This window comes from Notolabrus celidotus, chromosome 17 (assembly GCF_009762535.1).
Source record: "Notolabrus celidotus isolate fNotCel1 chromosome 17, fNotCel1.pri, whole genome shotgun sequence".
Classification (NCBI taxonomy): domain Eukaryota; kingdom Metazoa; phylum Chordata; class Actinopteri; order Labriformes; family Labridae; genus Notolabrus; species Notolabrus celidotus.
The window spans coordinates 1,076,770-1,101,112 of record NC_048288.1 but is presented as its reverse complement, the minus strand read 5'-3'; the positions used below and the strand labels follow the sequence as shown (position 1 = coordinate 1,101,112).

The 24,343-nt window shown below is 37.0% G+C and overlaps 1 protein-coding gene across 1 annotated transcript in view; it reads left to right on the top strand.

Annotated features, from left to right (window-relative positions):
* Positions 1–6,146: 6,146 nt before the first annotated feature.
* cubn (cubilin (intrinsic factor-cobalamin receptor)) overlaps positions 6,147–24,343 on the top strand; it is a 108,718-nt gene continuing 90,521 nt past the window's right edge. Inside the window, exons 1-7 of the mRNA XM_034706933.1 lie at positions 6,147–6,252; positions 6,464–6,678; positions 6,793–6,922; positions 13,543–13,638; positions 13,902–14,003; positions 21,599–21,767; positions 23,882–24,013. Coding sequence (XP_034562824.1) covers positions 6,560–6,678; positions 6,793–6,922; positions 13,543–13,638; positions 13,902–14,003; positions 21,599–21,767; positions 23,882–24,013 — 748 coding nt within the window. The 5' untranslated portion in view covers positions 6,147–6,252; positions 6,464–6,559. The remainder of the gene's footprint in view (positions 6,253–6,463; positions 6,679–6,792; positions 6,923–13,542; positions 13,639–13,901; positions 14,004–21,598; positions 21,768–23,881; positions 24,014–24,343) is intronic.

Below are 24,343 nucleotides of genomic sequence, written 5' to 3'. Positions count from 1 at the left end.
AAAAGCTCTTGTGTAATCTGGTCCAGAATCATGATCTTGGCTCAAAGTATCAGGGTTAATAAACACAACTTAACAAGCCTTGTTTTATATCATTAGGGGAGAGTGGGGTGAGTGGTGCCAGTTTTTACTTCAAGTGTCTTTAAAGCAAGGGGATGACAGTAAAGCCTCCAACTAAAATATGTACACATAGTTTAGGATGTGGTGCATCCCTGGGAACAATCACTTTGATCTTAAATAAACTGAGAAATATAGCTTTATAAAAAAAGTGGTCTTGTGGCACAGCTTGCCCTGATGTGAGGTAAGTTGTGTCTTTGGAGAGAATACACTGGGGTAAATCGTGCCTTTGATTGTTGAAGTAAAAAAAGATCATTTTAATCTCACAAACCGTAATGCTATATAAAAGTAAGACAGATTCAATACAAAATGACTTATTGAACCTTTATTTAAAGATTTTACAACATCAAAGTTTTCTTCAACAAGACGTAACAGCACCACATGAGCACGTTTAGAACAAAATCAGCTGCAAGTCTCAAAACCAGGCTAACAATCAACATCCTATCTTCTTCACCGAGACATACAGTGGGGCAAAAAAGTATTTAGTCAGCCACTGATTTTGCAAGTTCTCCCACTTAGAAAGATGAGAGAGGTCTGTAATTTTCATCAGAGGTACACTTCAACTATGAGAGACAACATGAGAAAAAAAATCCAGGAAATCACATTGTAGGATTTTAAAGAATTTATTTGTAAATGATGGTGGAAAATAAGTATTTGGTCAATAACAAAAGTTCAACTCAATACTTTGTAACATAACCTTTGTTGGCAATGACAGAGGTCAAACGTTTCCTGTAAGTCTTCTCCAGGTTTGCACACACTGTAGCTGGTATTTTGGTCCATTCCTCCATGCAGATCTCCTCTAGAGCAGTGATGTTTTGGGGCTGTCACTGGGCAACACGGACTTTCAACTCCCTCCACAAATTTTCTATGGGGTTGAGGTCTGGAGACTGGCTCGGCCACTCCAGGACCTTGAAATGCTTTTCACGGAGCCACTCCTTCGTTGCCCGAGCGGTGTGTTTGGGATCATAGTCATGCTGGAAGACCCAGCCACGTTCCATCTTTAATGCTCTCACTGATGGAAGGAGGTTTTGACTTAAAATCTCACGATACATGGCCCCGTTCATTCTTCCCTTAACACGGATCAGTCGTCCTGTCCCCTTTGCAGAAAAACAGCCCCAAAGCATGAGGTTTCCACCCCCATGCTTCACAGTAGGTATGGTGTTCTTGGGATGCAACTCAGCATTCTTCTTCCTCCAAACACGTCGAGTTGAGTTTTTACCAAAAAGTTCTATTTTGGTTTCATCTGACCACATGATATTCTCCCAATCCTCTTCTGGATCATCCATATGCTCTCTGGCAAACTTCAGACGGGCCTGGACATGTACTGGCTTGAGCAGGGGGACACGCCTGGCGCTGCAGGATTTGAGCCCCTCCATGTAGTTCTGGGATTTTTGCTCACCGTTCTCATGATCATTTTGACCCCACGGGATGAGATCTTGCGTGGGGCCCCAGATTGAGGGAGATTATCAATGGTCTTGTATGTCTTCCATTTTCTTACAATTGCTCCCACAGTTGATTTATTCACACCAACCTGCTTGCCTATTGTAGATTCACTCTTCCCAGCCTGGTGCAGGTCCACAATTTTCTTCCACGTGTCCTTGGACAGCTCTTTGGTCTTGGCCATGGTTGAGTTTGGAGTCTGACTGTTTGAGGCTGTGGACAGGTGTCTTTATACAGATAACCAGTTCAAACAGGTTCCATTAATACAGGTAACGAGTGGAGGACAGAAGAGCTTCTTAAAGAAGAAGTTACAGGTCTGTGAGAGCAGAAATCTTGATTGTTTGTTAGGTGACCAAATACTTATTTTCCACCATAATTTACAAATACATTCTTAAAAATCCTACAATGTGATTTCCTGGATTTGTTTTCTCATTTTGTCTCTCATAGTTGAAGTGTACCTCTGATGAAAATTACAGACCTCTCTCATCTTTCTAAGTGGGAGAACTTGCAAAATCAGTGGCTGACTAAATACTTTTTTGCCCCACTGTATTTAACAAGAACAATTAAATTCAAGATGAGCACCTGATTGTACGCAATCCTCAAAACCAGGCTACGAATCAACATCCTATCTTCTTCACAGATCCACGTCTGAACATCCCACTTGTCAGTGCTGCAGGAGAATATGAACTTATGCTCCCTTCTGGCTGTACCACCAGGTTTTTGTGGTGTGGGTAGTTTCTGAGCACATCGCCTCTAGGGATGACTCCTTCATCCTTCTCTTTAAATGTGAAGATGGGCTCTCCATCCACTGACCTCTTACAACTCTGATTTGGAAACTTTGCACTGATCTCGTCACCCTCAACATTCTCCACCAATCCGACATAGTTATAGGGTTTGTTTCTACCTGCAAACTTCACAATGACAAAGTCGCCCGCAGACAGATCCTTGTCATCATCATCATCATCATCCTCATCCTCCTCCTCCTCCTCCTCCTCCTCCTCCTCCTCCTCCTCCTCCTCATCCTCATCATCATCATCCTCCTCCTCATCCTCATCTTCATCCTCATCCTCATCCTCCTCCTCCTCCTCCTCCTCATCCTCATCATTATCCTCCTCCTCCTCCTCCTCCTCCTCCTCCTCCTCCTCCTCCTCCTCATCATCCTCATCCTCATCCTCATCCTCATCATCATCATCCTCCTCCTCCTCCTCCTCATCCTCATCCTCATCATCATCATGACTTTTAAAAGTCATATTTTAAATTTGTCAAGTAGACTTCGACAAAAGATTGTCTTTTTTTACAGGAACAAGTCCTGTTTTCTTCTCCACTGCAGGAAAACCCTGATAGAGGCAACTTTTTAATCAGTCCTGGATTATGGTGACATATCGTACAGGCATGCTTCAGCCTCTACATTAAAGCCACTTGATGCTGTATTTCACTCTGCCCTACGTTTTATTACTGGTGATAGTTACAGCACTCATCATTGCATACTTTACCAAAAGGTGGGATGGTCTTCTCTGGCAGAAAGACGGGATTTGCATTTTTACTTGTTTATTTATAAAGCACTTATTGGAATGCTACCGTCATATTTATCTTCAATGCTAGTTTGGTCTTCTGGAGCAAAACATACCAGATCAACTGGTTGGCTCACTCTCCAGGTTCCCAGAGTTCATTCAGAGCTGGGAAAATCTGCCTTTTGCGTATTTGCACCATCTGCATGGAACTACCTGCAAAGCACTTTAAAAATAAATGCACTGGTTTCTTTTAATCATTTTAAATCATTAGTTTTAACTTTGTGTAACATTATTTTTCAATGGTTGTAACATTACTTTTAATTGTTGTCTGTTTTTAATTGATCATCATTCTTTTAGGGTTATATCTTTTATTTGCTTGTCATGCATTTTAATGTTTCTTTTATAAACTCGTCGTCATTGTAAATGAGGGCTTGCTCTCAATGATTTTTGAGTTTAAATAAAAAGATAATATATCATCATCATCACACTGGCACAACTGAACCCCGACCCTTTTTCCACTGGAGCACGTTTAAAACAACCGGGGTTGACCAAAGTGCTGTACAGATCAACAGCAGCACAAATGACAAACATACAATACAATACAATACTAAAAAACAATACTAAAATACGTGAACACAGTGCGCATATATATTAAAATAAGATAGAATAAAATACATTCAAATTGAATTAAAATTTTGCCAGATGTCCACTCAACCTTGAGTGGAGGGAGAAAAGGCGAGTCTTAAGAGAGGATTTAAAAACCTCAATTGATCCTGCAGAGCGGATATGTTGGGGCAGGTTGTTCCAGAGCCGAGGGGCAGCCGCCACAAAGGTGAGCTCACCTTTGTGTGCCAAGTTTGGTGAGTTTTGAGGTATGTCGAAGGCTCCAAAAAGACAATTTATTTGGGTAGGGAGAAAGAAAGAAAGAAAGAAACTAAGAAGAAAGAAAGAAAGAAAGAAAGAAAGAAAGAAAGAAAGAAGAAATAAAGAAAGAAAGGAAGGAGAAAGAAAGAAAGAAAGAAAGAAAGAAAGGAGAAAGAAAGAAAGAAAGAAGAAATTAAGAAAGAAAGAAAGAAAGAAAGGAGAAAGAAAGAAAGAAAGAAAGAAAGAAGAAAGAAAGTGAGAAAGAAAGAAAGAAATAGGAAAAAAAGAAAGAAAGAAGGAAAGAAAGAAAGAAAGAAGAAATAAAGAAAGAAAGGAGAAAGAAAGAAAGAAAGAAAGAAGAAATTAAGAAAGAAAGAAAGGAGAAAGAAAGAAAGAAAGAAAGAAGGAAAGAAAGAAAGAAGGAAAGAAAGAAAGAGAAAGAAAGAAAGAAGAAATAAAGAAAGAAAGGAAGGAGAAAGAAAGAAAGAAAGAAAGAAAGAAAGAAAGAAAGAAAGAAGAAATTAAGAAAGAAAGAAGGAAAGAAAGAAAGAGAAAGAAAGAAAGAAGAAATAAAGAAAGAAAGGAAGGAGAAAGAAAGAAAGAAAGAAAGAAAGAGAAAGAAAGAAAGAAAGAAAGAAGAAATTGAAAGAAAGAAAAAAAGAAAGAAAGAAAAAGAAAGTGAGAAAGACAGAAAAAAAAAAAAGAAAGAAAGGAGAAAGAAAGAAGAAAGAAGAGAAAAGAGGAAAAGAAGAAAGAAAGAAAGAAAGAAAGAAAGAAAGGAGAAAGAAAGAAAGAAAGGAGAAAGAAAGGAAGAAAGAACGAAGAAAGAAAGAAAGAAAGAAAGAAAGGAGAAAGAAAGAAAGAAAGGAGAAAGAAAGGAAGAAAGAACGAAGAAAGAAAGAAAGAAAGAAAGAAAGGAGAAAGAAAGAAAGAAAGAAAGAAAGGAGAAAGAGAGAAAGAAAGAAAGAGAGGAGAAAGAAAGAAAGAAAGAAAGAAGAAAGAAAGAAAGAAAGAAGGAAGAAAGAAGAAAGAAAAGAAGAAAGAAAGAAAGAAAGAAGAAAGAAGAAGAAGAGAAAGAAAAGAGAAAAGAAAGAAGAAGAAGGAAAGAAAGAAGAAAGAAAGAATGAAAGAAAGAAAGAAGGAGAAAGAAAGAAAGAAAGGAAGAAAGAAAGAAGAAGAAGAAAGAAAAAGAAGAGAAGAAAGAAAGAAGAAGAAAGAAAGAAAGAAAGAAAAGAAGAAAGAAAGAAGGAAAAGAAGGAAAGAAGAAAGAAAGAAAGAAAGAAAGAAAGAAAGAAAAGAAAGGAGAAAGAAAAAAGAAGGAAAGAAAGAAGGAAAGAAGGAAAGAAAAGAAAAAGAAAGAGAGAAAGAAAAAAAGAGAAGAAAAAAGAAAGAAGAAAGAAAGATCCTTAGAAGAAAGAAAGAAGGAAAGAATGAAAGAAGAAAGAAAGAAAGAAAGAAAGTAGAAAGAAAAAAAGAAGGAAAGAAAGAAAGAAAGAAGGAAAGAAGGAAAGAAAGAAAGAAAGAGAAAGAAAAGAAAGAAAGAAAGAAAGAAGAAAGAAAAGAAAGAAAGAAGAAGAAAGAAGAAGAAAGAAAAGAAAGAAGAAAGAAGAAGAAAGAAAGAAGAGAAAGAAGAAAGAAGAAAGAAAGAAAGAAAGGAGAAAGAAAGAAGAAAGAAAGAAGGAAAGAAAGAAAAAGAAAGAAAGAAGGAAAGAAGGAAAGAAGAAAGAAAGAAAGAAAGAAAGTAGAAAGAAAAAAAGAAGGAAAGAAAGAAAGAAAGAAAGAGAAGAAAAAAGAAAGAAGAAAGAAAGAAGAAAGAAAGAATAAAGAAAGAATAAAGAAAGAAAGAAGAAAGAATAAAGAAAGGATAAAGAAAGAATAAAGAAAGGATAAAGAAAGAATAAAGAAAGAAGAAAGAAAGAAGAAAGAAAGAATAAAGAAAGGATAAAGAAAGAATAAAGAAAGAAGAAAGAAAGACGAAAGAAAGAAGAAAGAAAGAAAGAATGAAAGAAAGAAAGAAAGAAAGAAAGAAAGAAGAAAGAAAGAAAGAAGAAAGAAATTAAGAAAGAAAGAAAGAAAGAAGAAAGAAGAACGAAAGAAAGAAAGATTCTCGGGTCCTAAAAATCTAAAAAAAGAACACTCACTACAATCATCTTTAACAGAAACGACTTCAACATTAAAATGTATTTCTTCAGTCAGTGTTTACATGTCATCACTTGAATATGATATTATGATTTTAAAGAACAGTAAAGAAATAGCTGAAGTGAAATCCTCAGAGAAAATGTTCAGGAGGAAGTTCATCTCCACAAATGTTGACACACTTCTGGTATGGACACACACACACACGCACACACACACACACCCACACACACACACACTCCCACACACACACACACCCACACACACACACCTACACCTACACACACGTTCATATAAGCAGATTACTGATCTACATCTGTCATGTGAGGGACATTCTCACCAAATAATAAAGTTAAGCAGCTCTGGTAAAATGATGAACTTTATTGTGCTGCTCTCAGGTCAAAGTCTTCCCTGTGAGCATTAGAGTGTAGCAGCACCTCAGACCCCTCACAAGTAAAGGTGTGAAGAGTGTCCAGACAACACATCTCGTTTCTATGGCTGGGACACTGCGGCTCCCACGGCCGCTCTTTGTCCTCTTTTTCTTCTTGGTGGGGCTGCAAGGAGAGCCCAAGGACGCGCCAGAGAGGCAGAACAGGGACATTAGCAATGACCAGTGAGTGGGGTTCTCTTTATTTATCATATGAATATACTGTGACTATAGAGTTCAATGACTCTCTAACAATTATAGCAGAAAGTCTGTTGATGGAACTGTGATGTGACCCCGTAGGCCCCGGATGCTGTCAGACAACGGACACCTTGTTTTCACAACAGGTGACAGTAAAGAGATCCGCTTCAAGAGTTCAGCATCAGGCCGGATTAAAGTGAACGATGAAGACCTCACACAACTTCTGAGTCAGGTAAGAGTCAGAACAATGACATGAAACACTTTTTATCTGCACTGAAATCAAAGATCAACTCGGCCAGGTGTGAGCTCACATGAGATCAGAGAAGCGGACGGCCTGCAGGGTCTTTAGACCTCACAGTTCAGAGGAAAAGCAAGCTAAGCTGAAAACAAGTAAGAGACAGAATAACAAGTAAACAAGGCACCAGCATGGAAAGCATTAAAAAAAACACACAAACAAAGGAGTAATAATTAAAATAGGTCACCCTTTTCTTGTAAAGCACATTTCTTGCACAATGAAAAAAAGAATAACAATGAAATTAAAAATAGAAATATATATATAACAGTACAAAATAAATAAATACAAACTAAAACAAAAGACATGTTCTAAACCAGGCATTTAATGCAGACAGTACTTATGTACTGAACTATGAGTAATAACTACATTCATTTCTTTATTTTTGATTTTATATGCAACAGTGCAAAGATATAAAAATGCTCGATATTAAACAGAACAAAAAAGAAACTAAAAAGTCGTTTTTGAAAGCAATAATCAAATGAAGTTATCAGGTATAGACTACATTACACAAAAAAAGGTTAGAAAAAAAGGTTGGACTATAAATGATATAAACATTAAATGAAATAACTAAATGTATGATGTCACAGCTATGTCCAACATGTTGCTCACAAACATTCAGGTATCCCTCATTGAACTGTCAATGAACTAAATGTAAAAACATCTATGAAACACAAACTGTGTTTCTGTTGTTTATATTTATATTTCTTCTTGAGTAAACAAACACGACTGAACGGCTGGAATATCATTTTATTACTGTCCCAGGATTCCTCCCCAGCAGACTGTCATGTTGGGGGATATCTCAGGTGACTCTCATAGTTTGTTATCCAACCAGCATCCCTTCTTACCTCAGCTCTAAGACGCTCTGATCAACCTGCTGAACTCTCACTCTGCTGTGCTCCTCCTCCTTCCTCAGAGATCATTTTCTAAGACAGTGTTGAGGTTGTCCTCCAGCACAGAAACCAAATCACTAAATAAAATTATATTAAACAAGCCAGAAAGAAATGATTCTTATAAATGTTAAATGTTTAATCTAAATGTTAAATACAGATATTATATATAAATATAAATGTTTAATCTAAATGTTAAATACAGATATTATATATAAATATAAATGTTAAATGTTTAATCTAAATGTTAAATATAGATATTATATATAAATATAAATGTTAAATGTTTAATCTAAATGTTAAATATAGATATTATATATAAATATAAATGTTAAATGTTTAATCTAAATGTTAAATACAGATATTATATATAAATGTAAATGTTAAATGTTTAATCTAAATGTTAAATATAGATATTATATATAAATATAAATGTTAAATGTTTAATCTAAATGTTAAATATAGATATTATATATAAATATAAATGTTAAATGTTGAATCTAAATGTTAAATATAAATATTATATATAAATATAAATGTTAAAAGTTTAATCTAAATGTTAAATATAGATATTATATATAAATATAAATGTGAAAAGTTTAATCTAAATGTTAAATATAGATATTATATATAAATATGAATGTTAAAAGTTTAATCTAAATGTTAAATATAAATATTATATATAAATATAAATGTTAAAAGTTTAATCTAAATGTTAAATATAGATATTATATATAAATATAAATGTTAAATGTTTAATCTAAATGTTAAATATAAATATTATATATGAATATAAATGTTAAATATAAATGTTACATATAAATCTGAATGTTAAATATAAATGTTGATTGTTAAATATAAATGTTAAATATAAATATTAAATATAAATGTTAAATTTAAATGTTAAATATAAATATAAATATTAAATATAGTATAAATATTAAATATAAATATAAATGTTAAATATAAATATTAAATATAAATATAAATATCATATATACATATAAATGTTAGATGTAAATATAAATGTTAAATATAAATGTTGATTGTTAAATCTAAATGTCAAATGTCAAATATAAATGTTAAATATAAATATAAATATTAAATATAAATATAAATGTTAAATGTTTAATCTAAATGTTAATGTTCCTCTGTGATCCTGATATGTAAATTCACTCTGCCGCCTAGTCCTAGTACCAAAATAAAAGCTTCATAAAGTGATCCAGACTTAGTAATAGCATCTTATCTTGTCCGTCCATAGACTGGGTCAGTTCTGTCTCTGAGCGTTGTGAAATCTCTTTGTGGACTCCAAAACTGCCTTTAAAACATTTACAGTGGTCAGTCCGGCTATAACCTGTAGGAGTCAGTCCTGACAGACTATGGTTAGGATATCTGGATCACTCTATGGGGCTTTAATTTTGGTACTAACACTAGGAGGCAGAGTGAATTTTCATATATGAGCTAAATATTTAGTAACGCAGAACAACATTTAACATTTCTATTTAACATGGAACATTTCTATTTAATAATCAACATTTCTATTTAACATTTCTATTTAACATTTCTATTTAACATTTCTATTTACATATAACATTAATATTTATTAAACATTTATATTCAACATAGATTAAACATTTAGAATTTACATTTGTTTTTAGCATTTGGATAAAACAGTGATTTTCACTTAATATATTTTTCACAAATAAATTAAATATGAAGAAGATCACAAATATTCCTCTAAATGTGATTAAAAAAAGTGACTTTTTAAAATTCACTCTACATTTTTATGATGTTTTGGAGCTAAATATTGAGAACTGTTATTTTCAGTGTGCACAACTTTACAAACGGAGCTCCATACTTTCTACATGTAGGTTATTGTCTTGTTATAACATCTCTTCATACAAACTGAAGCTCTGCTGCTGCTCATATGAGACCATGAATGATTAACAGGTGAGGCTGAGACTCAGCAGTTTGGAGAGGACCAAAGATCAGGCTCTGCTAACTCAGAGTGGACGTGTCAAACCTCACAGCATTACATCAAACTCTTTAAATTAAGAAATGGACACAGATACTGGAGTCATTGGTGGATAGAAATGATGTGATGATGTCCCAGCTTAGTCACAGTAAACATTATAAACACCTCAGGTCTGAACGCTCCACCAGGGCTGCTTTGAGCCAAAGCATGTAATGACCAAACATGTACCAAGCTGTAGTACAGATGGTGGTTCATCTTTGCTCTGAGAGGAAGAGACAACATTTAGTGAAAAGGTGTCTGAGGAATGATCAGTAAAACACTGGTCCTGACCTCTGTGGACTCAGGATGCCTCAGGATGTGAATATGAACCCAACATGAACTCAGACATTTCCTGATACGTTCAGTCAGGTGAACATGTTATGAACATGTTTTATAAAGCACTGCCTTTTTAAAATCAATAGTGACTGTGTTTTTAAACTAATCAAACAGATACAACAGAGATGTGTATCTACGTCCAACAACTTATTATATCCACTCTGGTTTGATTGATTTTAAAGATCTGACTTGGGGTTGATAAATGCTGAGTCACCATCTGGCCAATACCTGTCAATGTTTTTTGGAAGCATTTGAAAACATGCCCTTGACAAACCTTGACCACGACGAGTCCAACAGATCTGCTATTATTGTTGTCAGAGCATTGTTCATTTTACAAAGTTCAACTCTAAATGTTCAGTCTGGATAAGGGCTGCATGAGTAATGAACACATTACCACCTTCACATTATGGTTTTATCTGAACAGCCGGAGCTGTGAGTTATTGATGAAGATCAAATGTGTCACAAAAGAGCTTTACAATTATTATGACAGCTGTGCTGCAGACATGCTCAGATCGACACATAATGGTTCTACATGTGCTACATCATGCTCAGTACAGATCCTCTCAGATAGAGTAAATAATGTATCCAGTGGTGGACAGTAACAGAGTAAATGTACTTGAGTACTGTACTTAAGTACATGTTTTGAGTATCTGTACTTTCCTTGAGTATTATTTTTTGGTGAACTTATTACTTTTACTCCTCTACATTCAGAAGACACTTCTTGTACTTTTGACTCCTCTACATTTCTATCAGTGCTCTAGTTACTCTCTACTTTATCTTGAAGTCAGCTCATGAATGTCCTTCTCTTTTCTGAAATCTGATCCTAAGACAGTAAAGTGTGTTTGTGTAGTTCTGTTTGTCTCAGTGGTTTAGTCGTACCTGTGTATCAAACACAGAGCATCACTCAGATCAGACAGTTCATGTAGAGGTGGTAATGATGGCTATAATTCTCCACCTGAGCACTCATGGTCATATCTTCAGCCCGTGTTAGAGGTTTGTGAAATGAAGAATGATACATGTTGTTTGAAATGTTCTCCCTGTTTCTGTCCAAACAAACAAACATTCACTGTCCAACCTGAGAGAGCGTGTTGAGCTACGTAACGTTTGTTTAACTCCAGATGAACATTTCAAACTAAGGTGTCTGTGCTTGGAGTAACTTAGTGTCTGTTTTTATTCCATGGTATAGTTTTTAGAGATTTCAAGTAATGGTTTATAAATAAACATGATGTAACAGAATGTACTCCTATGTATTCTTGACTGCATTTATGCTTTGTGAAAATACAACGTTTAGAGATATTTTAAGAAGTACTTTGAATACTTCAGTATTTTTAAAACAAGTACTTCAGAACTTTAACTCAAGTAATAATCTGACAGAGCAATTTTCACTTGTATTGGAGTAATATTTGACCTGGAGGATCTAGACTTTGACTTCAGTAATGAAGCTGTGTACTTTGTCCACCACTGAATGTACACTACTGTTCAAAAGTTTGGGGTCACTTAGAAATGTCCTTATTTTTGAAAGAAAAGCACTGCTTTTTTCAATGAAGATAACATTAAATGAATCAGAAATACACTCTATACATTGTTAATGCGGTAAATGACTATTCTAGCTGCAAACGTCTTTAATGGAATATCTACATAGGTGTATAGAGGCTCATTTCCAGCAACCATCACTCCAGTGTTGTAATGGTACATTGTGTTTGCTAATCGCTTTAGAAAGCTAATGGATGATTAGAAACATCTTGAAAACCCTTGTGCAGTTACGTTAGCACAGCTGAAAAGGGTTTTGCTGGTTAGAGAAGCTGTAAAACTGGCCTGTCTTTGAGCTAGTTGAGTATCTGGAGCATCACATTTGTGGGTTCGATTATACTCTCAGAATGACCAGAAAAAGAGAACTTTCATATGAAACTCCACAGTCTATTCCTGTTCTTAGAAATGAAGGATATTCCATGCGAGAAATTTCCAAGAAACTGAACATTTCCTACAACGATGTGTACTACTCCCTTCAGAGAACAGCACAAACAGGCTCTAACCAGAGTAGAAAGAGAAGTGGGAGGCCCCGGTGCACAACAGTACAAGAAGACAAGTACAGTAGAGTCTCTAGTTTGAGAAATAGACGCCTCACAGGTCCTGAACTGGCAGCTTCATTAAATGGTACCCGCAAAACGCCAGTGTCAACGTCTACAGTGAAGAGGAGACTCCAGGATGCTGGCCTTCTAGGCAGAGTGGCAAAGAAAAGGCCATTGGAGAGGAAGATTGGAAAAAAGTGTTATGGACAGACAAATCAAAGTTTGAGGTGTTTGGATCAAACAGAAGAAGATTAGTGAGATACAGAACAAGTGAAAAGATGCTGGAAGAGTGCCTGACACCATCTGTTAAGCATGGTGGAGGTCATGTGATGGTCTGGGGATGCTTTGGTGCAGGTAAAGTGGGAGATTTGTACAAGATAAAAGGGATTTTGAATAATGAAGGCAATCACTCAATTTTGCAACACCATGCCATACCCTGTGGACAGCGCTTGATTGGAGCCAATTTCCTCCTACAACAGGACAATGACCCAAAGCACACTTCCAGATTATACAAGAACTATTTAGGGAAGAAGCAGGCAGCTGGTATTCTGTCTGTAATGGAGTGGACAGCACAGTCACCAGATCTCAACCCCATTGAGCTGTTGTGGGAGCAGCTTGACCATATGGTACGCAAGAAGTGTCCATCAAGCCAATCCAACTTGTGGGAGGTGCTTCAGGAGGCGTGGGGTGACATTTCTTCAGATTCCCTCAACAAATAAACAGCTAGAATGCCAAAGGTCTGCAATGCTGTAATTGCTGCAAAGGGAGCATTCTTTAATGAAAGCAAAGTTTGAAGGACAAAATTATTATTTCAACTAAAAATCATTATTTCTAACATTCTCAATGTCTTGACTATATTTTCTATTCATTTTGTAACTCATTTGATAAATAAAAGTGTGAGTTTTCATGAAAAACACAAAATTGTCTGAGTGACCACAAACTTTTGAACGGTAGTGTATATATATGTTGTTCAGTAGGAAGCTGTGGTCCATGTGTGACGTTACAGACTGGTGTAAGTCCTCTTTATCGGCTCAGTTCCTGAAGGTGGAGACGGTTGTTTCTTCTTCAGATGTGAGGTCCTGTGTATGAGCCTGTTGACCTCTCCTGACACACCTTTCATATTTTATAACCAGATTTTATCCAACCTTACATGTGTGCAAATAAATCAAATACAAATATGAAGAATTGATTTAGTAACTATTGTGTGTACTCATTTACCTGGATGTCTAAATATGAACCATGTGATTTCAGATCAAATCCAACAAAGAAGAAATCGAGGACATAAAGACTCACGGAGGAGGAGTCCCCTCTGACATCACCAATAAACTGAACCAGCTGGACACCAGGGTGGGTAGATGGTGTTTCACCTCAATAGTTTAAAGGGTGATATCAAAGTATTCAAATAATCAAAAATACTCTGTATTCATTTATATGAGTATAGAAACTTCCAAATAACTTATAGTGACATATGTCTCACTGTACCCTGCACAGGTGTCATCACTAGAGACTAAAGTGACTTCCCTTGAATCGGTAAGCTAAATAGAAACTGTCATTTGCAGCAGCATAAACTGAAGAATGTATTCCTAACTCTCCTCTTTTATATGTTCCAGACGGTCCAGAAGGTTTCCTGTAGTAGTAACCCCTGTCAGAACGCAGGGACATGTCTGAATCTACTGAACTCATATCACTGCGTGTGTCCAAACAACTGGGCTGTGAGTTCTGTTCTGTTTCTTATATCGGTGCTTATTTACTGAATGAAGTAATACTAACTGTGTGGGAGTGGCATGTCATATTTACTCCAGTTAGCTGCTTCATTTTACTTAAATAAAGCACCTAAATGTTGATTCTCACAAATATAACATCATGAACAAAGCTGCATTAAAAGTATGTCAGACGAGTCCAAACACAAATTCAACCATCAAATTCTGAGCCGGACCGCTGAACTACTGTGGTTAGCTTATCATGCTACATGTTCAGATCAGGTGAACACAGGTGTTGGGTTCTTTGAAATGCAGAGAAATCAAATTCAACACTTTGATTTCAGTCCTTGTTTCACATTTCTGTTCCTTATACTGAAAATGATTTGACCTGTTAGCTTTTCTAGCCTATATTGGCTAACAAAGAGGCTAGCATTAGGCTACTTACTCTGCTGTGTTCATCTTGAGAAACATCCACAGTGGCTGTGAGGTGGATTCTCTGTGAGGAGGATGAGGCTGACGTTTTCAGGAGAAGCTGTTAAATGTGTAATGTTTTTGGATTATTTTATCCTACAGAGGAAAGCAGTTTACAAAAACCACCAGCCACAGCAGGCGAGGCAGAGACAAGCACCAGAGATATCAGTCTGAAAGTTCTGTTAGGTGGTGGGTCCACTGCCGCCATTTTTTGTGCCCATAGCCTCAATTTCAGAGTGCTTCCCACCTGCGTTTAATGTTGCTAGGTAACAAAGGTCGTCCCGCGACACTTCCGCGTCCCCTTAGGTCTGTTATAAAGACTCTGTATGCTTCATACATGCTTTCATTCAACAGTGTTTCAACAAGAAACTGTAAAACTATTGATAGAGATCTTTTCTCCTCCGTACAGACCTCCGCCATTGTGTTGACTAAGATGATTGTAGAAGTTCCGCCCCTTCTTGATTCTGATTGGTCGGTGATCAAGAAGTGACATTGATGAGCGCGGCGGTGTTCCATAAGTTCAACTGTTTTTAACTCAGTGCTGAGATTGTCTCAGCAATGTCTCTAACATTGAGTTTGCACTGTACCTTGGGGGACCGGGCCTTTGCCATAGCCGCCCCCACCCTCTGGAACTCTCTCCCCCCACACATCCGTGCTTCTGACTCACTTCATTCATTTAAGAAACAGTTAAAAACTTACCTTTTCAAACAGGCATTCCCCATTCCACATTAATTATTCCACCTCTTCCCTTGTCGTCTGCTTGTCTTATACGTCTTTATTTTATTTTATTTATTTATTGTCTCTCTTGTAAAGCGTCTTTGAGTTCTTGAAAAGCGCTATATAAAACTTAGGTATTATTATTATTATTATTATAGAAAACAGGCGCTGCCTGCCAAAAAACAGCAGCAGTGGACCCACCCCCTGAATCTTTGGGCTAGATGTTTTTTCCTGTAGTGTGGTAGACTGTCTTTGTTGAATTTATAGTCCTTGAATAGTGTGACTCCCCTCCAGGTGAAATCAGGGACACAAGAAGTTCTTTTTCAATCAGGGATGTCAACAATTAATAGAGTATTGATTATCACGGATGCTAAGTCCATTATTTAGACAGTTTATGGTTCACATTTATTTACACATTTGTATTCACTTATATACTAAACAGCACAATCTTTTAACTTTGAATTATTTATGTTTTAACTTAAAATTATTAATTGAACTGAACTGAAATGAAAGAGCGAATTAAATGAACTGACTGGCAGCCACAGATAGTGCTGTCTGTTTTAAACATAGACTGTAAATAAAAATGGACAGCGTTGCTCCGCCTCTTCCCGTTGTACGGTTCTGAAGCCAAAGAATCCCGCTCCTGGGCGCCGCCATTGTGCAGCCAGAGCCTGTGAAGCCACTGTAACAAGCTCCGCCCTACAGTGTAGCATCACAAGACGCTGTGTGTCCTCTGAAGTTTCCCTCTACGGCGGCTGTGAATCAAAGGAAACAGGAAGTAAAACCCTGTTTTTTAAACTCTAATAACTAACGAAAAAGAAACTTTAAAAAAAAAAGAGGCCTTGAACACAAAACAGTCAAATACTAACTACATATCACCACAGCATACGGATGTGAGAAACATTCATATGACGTGTATTTATTTTTTAAAGTTTGACGGATTTTTTTGACCTATACTGCAGCCAGCCACCAGGGGGCAGACACAATGCTGAAAGCCTCACCACCAGGGCCGTGTCTGGCACACTTGGTTTTAAATCTGAACAGACTGCATTGTGTCTGCCTAAAGAGAGACTAACAGCTGCTGGTTGCAGTGTCAGAGGTGGTGTGAAGGCACAGATGTGCTGTTAGAGAGCGTGCTATGACAGTGTTTTGTGTCACAGAGTAATATGTATGATATGCAGTGGTGTTTTTATCAAATTGTGTGTGTTTGGCATTACGTTACAAACTAATACAAACTAACAGTCTGCTCTCAGTGGCCCTCGTTTGTTAAATATGCCTACCACCAAAACATAGGGTGTACGACCATTGCCACGCAAAGATCGGCATTTATTCCCACGCCAGGTCTCAGCTAGAGTACGCAAGTTTTCATGTCTGTGTGTAGTGCAGTGCAGCAAAGAACATCTTTCTGTGGAGGAGAATTAGCACATACGACATCTAAAATAAAATTTAAAAAAAGACATTATATTGAGCTGAATTCTTTGTATAACACTTGTGTGTTGTCTTTATTCTAACTGTGTTTAGAGACTAAATGTTTTATGTATAGTCTGCTCTGATATCTTGTGAGTAATATTCTGCACTTTAGGGTGCAGTGGCAGGTGTCTTATAATGCTGTCATATTCATTCATTTGGACTGATTTATCAGAGTGTAACAGAGGTCTAGGGCCTCTACAGTTGCGCAGAATAGAGCGGTGAACACTATGGTGGTGTGAATCCTGTAAAAGACTCGCGGAGGCTGAGCTTCTAGTTCAGGTGATTTATTCAGAGATGAATGTGGTATCTGTGGGAGATACAATAAACAATTTACAACAACTACAATAAGAATTAGATTAGCAACGATAGCTCACAATGAGAGAAAAACACTGCACACGTAACTATACTGTTATCAAACACGTAATCAAATCTGTAGGACTCCACAAAACAGCTCACAGCACAACAATAAAGAAACTGTAACACATTTCAAAGTTGGCATAATAATTGTCACAACATACTTAAATTGAGGTACTTACATCTGGCAATGACACACAAATCTTCCCTGAAGTCTGCAGCTCACCAGTCATGAACACACTGAGAGCCTCACAGACCCAGACTTACTGGAGCTGCTTGTTAACCCTCTGCTCTGTTAAAGGGACAGTGACCTTCCCAGTGAATGAATACAAAGATATATGCCAGTAACAACACAGAAACACAATGATACAACTGTTATATATTCTGACTTTCTGAGGACGTTTAAAGGGCTTTCCTACACAGAGTTTACAGTGAATAAGCATGTTTTTCATATACACATTAGACACCTCAAAGTCAATCCTTTGTTGCTTCACCAAGAAAGGCTTTGATTGTTTCGGTCCTGCCTGTAAAAACAAACGCCCAGCCGATAACTTTCTCCTGATGCAGAGACTGATCCTCCAGCCCGGGTTTAGACGTCTACCTAATCTGTATTAATCCAAGATAAGAAGTAGGAGAAATATATTCTCAACACTGACTGTAAAGCTAATGTCTGTGTTACTTCCCTCGGTGTGGTGTTCTTGTGTGTGTGTGTGTGTGTGTGTGTGTGTGTGTGTGTGTGTGTGTGTGTGTGTGTGTGTGTGTGTGTGTGTGTGTGTGTGTGTGTGTGTGTGTTTGTGGTCCAGGGTCCTAACTGTGCCACAGATGTGAATGAATGTCAGGTGTATTCAGGAACAGCTCAGGGGTGCCAGAATGGAGCAACCTGTGTCAACGCCCCTGGATCATTTAGGTCTGTCTTCAGACTCAGCTGTTGTGCATTGATGCTCTTCTTGTTCCCTTGTTCTTTCTATCCTTCCTTGAACACTTCAAAATGTTTATACTTTGTTGAAAAGGTTAACAAAAGTAGGCCGAGATTCTCTTTATTCTTACTCTGCATGCCAACATTCAATCATTTAACATCAGAATTCACTAAATATCTCAGTTTCTCAGTACGTTAGACTTCACATATGAAAGCTCGCTAAAACGCATAGTCCTGTATGAGGTGCTGTTTGTAAAGTTGTGCACACTGAAAATAAAAGCTACAATTCTCCACATTCAGCTCCAAAACATCATAAAAATGTAGAGTGAATTTTAAAAGTCACTTTTTTATCACATTTAGAGGAATATTTGTGATCTTCTTCACATTTAATGTTGCTGTGAAAAATATATTAAGTTAAAATCACAGTTAAATCCAAATGCTAAATATAAATATAAATGTTAAAATGTTAAAATGTTAAATCTAAATGTTGAATATAAATCTAAATGTTAAATTTAAATAAAAATGTTGAATCTAAATGTTAATTAAAAATGTTAAATCTTAATGTGAAATGTTAAATCTAAATGTGAAATGGTAAATCTACATGTGAGATGTTAATTCTAAATGTTTAATATAAATCTAAATGTTAAACCTTTATGTTAAATCTAAATCTAAATCTAAATGGTAAACATAAATGGTAAATCTAAATCTAAATGTTATATCTAAATGTTAAATATAAATATAAATATTAAATGTTTTATATAATTATAAATGTTAAATATACATATAAATGTTAAATATAAATGTAAATGTATCTCTGTGATCCTAAATATTTAGCTGATATGTAAATTCACTCTGCCGCCTAGCATTAGTACCACAATAAAAGCTTCATAAAGCTAGATTTAACAATCAACATTTATATTTAACATTTATATTTATATTTAAAAAATTATATTTATATTTAACATTTAGATCTAACATTTAATATTTATATTTATATTTATATTTAGCATTTGGATAAAACAGTGATTGTAACTTTTATATATTTTTCACAGCTAAATTAAATGTGAAGAAAATCACAAATATTTTTCTAAATGTGATTAAAAATTGACTTTACAAATGGCGCCTGTAGTCCTGTAGCAGTTTTAACCTTCATGCTGTCTCTTTGTAGTTGTACCTGTAATCCAGAATGGTCTGGGACTCTTTGTACTGTGCGCTATGACGACTGCAGGAATGCAGGACAGGATCTGTGTGTACATGGCACATGCATTGATGCAGACCGCATCACACCTGGACAGGTAATCCATTCTTTTTATACTGAAGGTTGTTTTTACTATCTGCAACTACGGAAGAGGATTAGGGCCACCGGAGAAATTAAAGAGGATTGAATTTTTGAGAAAAAACTCGAAATTTACAAACTTTAAAGTCGCAAATCTATGAGAAATCAAGCTCAAAATTTTCCAAGATTATAAAGTCGTAGATTTTGGAGAAAAAACGTAAATACTTTGAGTTTTTAAAAACGTGAGTCTTTGAGAAATCAAACTCGAAATTTTCTATATCCTTGTTTTCATGTTTATGTTGCTCACGTGATGTTTACATGTTTATGTTGTTCACGTGATGTTTACATGTTTATGTTGCTCACGTGATGTTTACATGTTTATGTTGCTCAGGTGATGTTTACATGTTTATGTTGCTCAGGTGATGTTTACATGTTTATGTTGCTCACGTGATGTTTACATGTTTATGTTGCTCACTTGATGTTTACATGTTTATGTTGCTCACGTGATGTTTACATGTTTATGTTGCTCACGTGATGTTTACATGTTTATGTTGCTCACGTGATGTTTACATGTTTATGTTGCTCACGTGATGTTTACATGTTTATGTTGCTCACGTGATGTTTACATGTTTATGTTGCTCACGTGATGTTTACATGTTTATGTTGCTCATGTGATGTTTACATGTTTATGTTTCTCATGTGATGTTTACATGTTTATGTTCACGTGATGTTTACATGTTTATGTTGCTCATGTGATGTTTACATGTTTATGTTGCTCATGTGATGTTTACATGTTTATGTTGCTCATGTGATGTTTACATGTTTATGTTGCTCATGTGATGTTTACATGTTTATGTTTCTCATGTGATGTTTACATGTTTATGTTCACGTGATGTTTACATGTTTATGTTGCTCATGTGATGTTTACATGTTTATGTTGCTCACGTGATGTTTACATGTTTATGTTACTCACATGATGTTTACATGTTTATGTTGCTCACGTGATGTTTACATGTTTATGTTGCTAACATGATGTTTACATGTTTATGTTGCTCACGTGATGTTTACATGTTTATGTTGCTCATGTGATGTTTACATGTTTATGTTGCTCATGTGATGTTTTCATGTTTATGTTGCTCACGTGATGTTTACATGTTTATGTTGCTCACGTGATGTCTAAATGTTTATGTTGCTCATGTGATGTTTACATGTTTATGTTGCTCATGTGATGTTTAAATATTTATGTTGCTCATGTGGTGTTTACATGTTTTTGTTGTTCATGTGATGTTTACATGTTTATGTTGTTCACGTGATGTTTACATGTTTATGTTGTTCACGTGATGTCACTCCAGCAGGCGGTTGCAAGGGTGTAGAATCTACAGTATATCCTTGCATCTGCCTGCTGAGGTGAATTTCCTGTTGGATAAGCGCAATCACCTCCTCCGGATCAGTGTGCTGCTTTCTTCTGAGCAGCCCTAATATACAGCCATGTCTTTTCAAAGTCTGGATGCTTCTAATAATGTGATGATTGTGGGCTCAAATCAGTAGTATCTCCTTATTGCTGAGTCCAAGTAGGAAACACAGTTTGATAAGGCTGTCAAGTGGGTCCATGAAGCAGTGAAATGGGCAAAGGGCAGCTTGCTAACAATCTACAAATTCAAAGTTTTCTTGTAAATGTATGACTTTATAAACTCAAAAAATTCAAGTTGGATTTCTCACAGATTAATGTCTTTAAAAACTCAAAATTTGAACCTTTTTTCACGAAAATATACGACTTTATAATCTCAGAAATTTTGAGTTTTCTTTCTTGAAAATTCAATTTTTTTATTTCTCTGGTGGCCCTAATCCTGTTCTGTAGCACATCTGATTGAATAAAGAAAGAAAACACAGATACACCTTGCCTTTAAAATAGATTTGTTCTTCTTTTAAGCTAACATAAAAAAGTTTTTTTTATTTTGTGTTATCTGTTGTCACTGCCACTCAACCTGAGGTTTATTTGTAAATACTCAAAGCATTTCATGAGCTCATTAGTAGCATTATATGAGTTCTAGTTTTCTCTGTGGTGGAACAATAATGTAAATACTTTTATCAAAGACTTGTTTCTTCATCATTTCCTTATTAATGGATTTGAAATGTAAGCTGGTCGCTTGTGGATTCATTCAAGTTGGAAGTCAGATTTAGTCAAAGAATCATGTTTATGAATGGGAGCATCCTAGCAGAATATTAACCTGTTCTAATTAGGGCTATAATTGTACCTTAATAGCGTAGCTGCAAGCAGCAGCTCCTCTGTGACATTTCAGCATTAGTACCTTTTGTTATTGTATTTTTAGAGTCGTATTTATTGTAAGACAGACTTTTAAAAACAGATTTCTCAGTGAGTGTTTCTCCCCTGCCATCCTGCAGCCTAAATACCAGTGTATCTGTGAGAGCGGCTGGGAGGCTCCAGCTGGAAACCCTGCCTGTGTGGCTGATGTGAACGAGTGTAACCTCCCTAACAAACCGTGTTCTGCAAACCCTGTGGTCGCCTGCTACAACACTCAGGGCTCCTTCTACTGTGGAGCCTGTCCTGCTGGTAACACCTTTTTTAAGTCATGTTTTTGGACAGTTCTTTATTGATAGGACAGCTGGAGACAGGAAATGTGGGTAGCAGAGAGCGGGGGAAGACATGTAGGAAATAGACAAGGCTGGGAGTCGAACCTGCAACTGCAACGAGGACTACAGCCTCTGTATATGGGAGCTCTTTGCTCTTCTCTAAATGAGAGTTTGCAATGATGCATGCAGTGATTGAACCCTGCTGCAGGCTGGAATCCCTCAATTCCACCTGTATGCTCAGATCATGTGTTTGATTACATTCTGACCTCTTAAAGCAGACTTTTTTTTAGCAGGTCACAATACAGAAACTGCACTTTGAAGAGATTTTAATGATCTGGTTTTAACTGTTGACTCGGTTGACTGCTATTTTACTACTTTTGGATCCATCAGCTGCTTTCGACACTGTCGACCACACTGTTCTTTTGTCACGTCTAGAGAGTTGTGGAGTACTCAGTTGGTTCTGATCCTACCTGAAGTTTCTCTGTCCATCTGGAAGATTGTTTCTCTGAGACGGCCCCTCTTACTCGTGGTGTTCCTCAGGGGTCTGTGTTGGGCCCTATCCTGTTCTCTCTGTATATGCTGCCCCTGGGATCTATTTTTAAGAAACATGATGTCTCACTTCATTCTTTTGCTGATGATATGCAAATATATAAAGAAGGGATCCCTGCAGCCCTTGTTCAATTGGTTGGATGAGGTTCAGCCTGAACTTTTAACACTTCAATGAGAAGAAGACAGGTCCTTGTGTTTGGACACCCCCAACAGCTCGATGGGAGCACTCTCGGCCCTCTCACTGCAAATATTCACTCCTCTGTAAAGAGCCTCAAATTTGAAAACGAATCTCTTCTGTTGTTACGTCCAGCTTCTTCCAGCTGAGACTGATTGCTAAGATAAAGACCTACCTCCCTCTCAAAGACTTACGGCCAAATTCCACCAGATCCGTGTCCAGTCTGTCTCTGATCTGTCACAGCTCTGGATCTGATAGGTTTCTATTCTAGTCAGTGTGTTAACTTCCTCTGGATCCGCTCCGTTGCTTTCCGGCTTCTATTTTTGCCGGATGCCGGAGCACGACGCATCAATCTCAACAGAGCAGATGGAGCGGGACAGGAAGTCAGGTTTCACCAAAACAAAATGAAAACATCCGGTTAATTTCAGAATCAAACACTCTGTGTTATCACCAGATCGTATTTCACTTAACTACAACAACAAACCAAAGTCATGATGAGCGGAGCCAGGCCTGGAGTCAACAGGTCAGAGGTTTTCAGAGGACCAGAAAGACAACATGGATGAGGAGAGGAGGAGGAGGAGAATCCTTGATTCAGTGATTACCATGGGGAAACCTCGGTCACATGACTCCAGCTGTCCGGAGGTCCTGCTCCGTGCTGCGATCTGAAAATGCCACCGGTGGGTGTTGACAGACGAGAGAGCACGGAGCCGGACCGGACACGGATCTGGTGGAAGTCCTGTGTTAGAGAGAGTGGTGCATTTCTTTATTACTTCCAGGCACGATTGTTATAATTCTTTGTATGTGGGCTTAGACGTGTCGTCCATTCAGCTCCTGCAGCTTGCTCTAGACGCTGCTGCTCAACTCCTGACTGTAAGGAAAAGAGGGAGCACATTACACCTGTGCTGCTCTCTCTCCACTGGTTTCCAGTCTGTCACAGGATTGATTTTGAAACTGCACTTTTAAAATACAATGCCCTTAATGGTTTGTTACAATCCTACTTGGCTGATCTTCTTCATGTTCATAATCCAGCTCGAGCACTGAGGTCGACCAACCAGCTGCTCCTGGATGTGCCAGCATGATCAGCCCCCACTGTTCAAAGTTTTAAATCTCTCCTTCTCTTTGGCCTTCTCCATATGAGATCATTAACATCAGACTGGACCTCCTTTTGTTGTCCAGTTTTATTTCCCCTCAGTTACATGAACCAGCTCAGTGGTGTAGTAATACCAGTTTGCAGCAATGTGTTTGAGCCTTCAGTCTTATTGCAGCTTTGTGAATCACCACTGTGCCTGCTTACTTGTGCTTATAAATGCCAATCAAAGTATAAACTGAATAAGTGTGTTTTTGTTCTAATTGAGTCTCATTTGTCTCAGGTTGGCAAGGTAACGGCTACAGCTGTCAGGACGTAAATGAATGTCTGAACAACAATGGCGGCTGCTCCTCTGCTCCTATGGTGCAATGCCTGAACACCATGGGCTCCTTCCACTGTGGTCCATGCCCTCCAGGTATGAGGGGGGGGAACAATGGGTGACCGATTACAAATCTGTATCATCACCAGAGACAGAGGCACAGGATGAATGAATGTTCTCAGAGGTTAACACTGTTTAAAACTAAAGCTCAGATATCAAAGTAAAAACATCCCAAATTAAATTTTACTCAGAACTATGATATGTTCTTCCCATAGACTGTATAAATAATGGATGTAGTCTCTGTGATGTCACCCATCTGTTACTGAAGCGCTGTTTTGAGGCCAATCGTCGGCCAGAGACATATTGGAAATGTTGAACTCAACTCAACTGCTGTTGAGTGAGTGTGACGCAAAGAGGCTTTGAGCC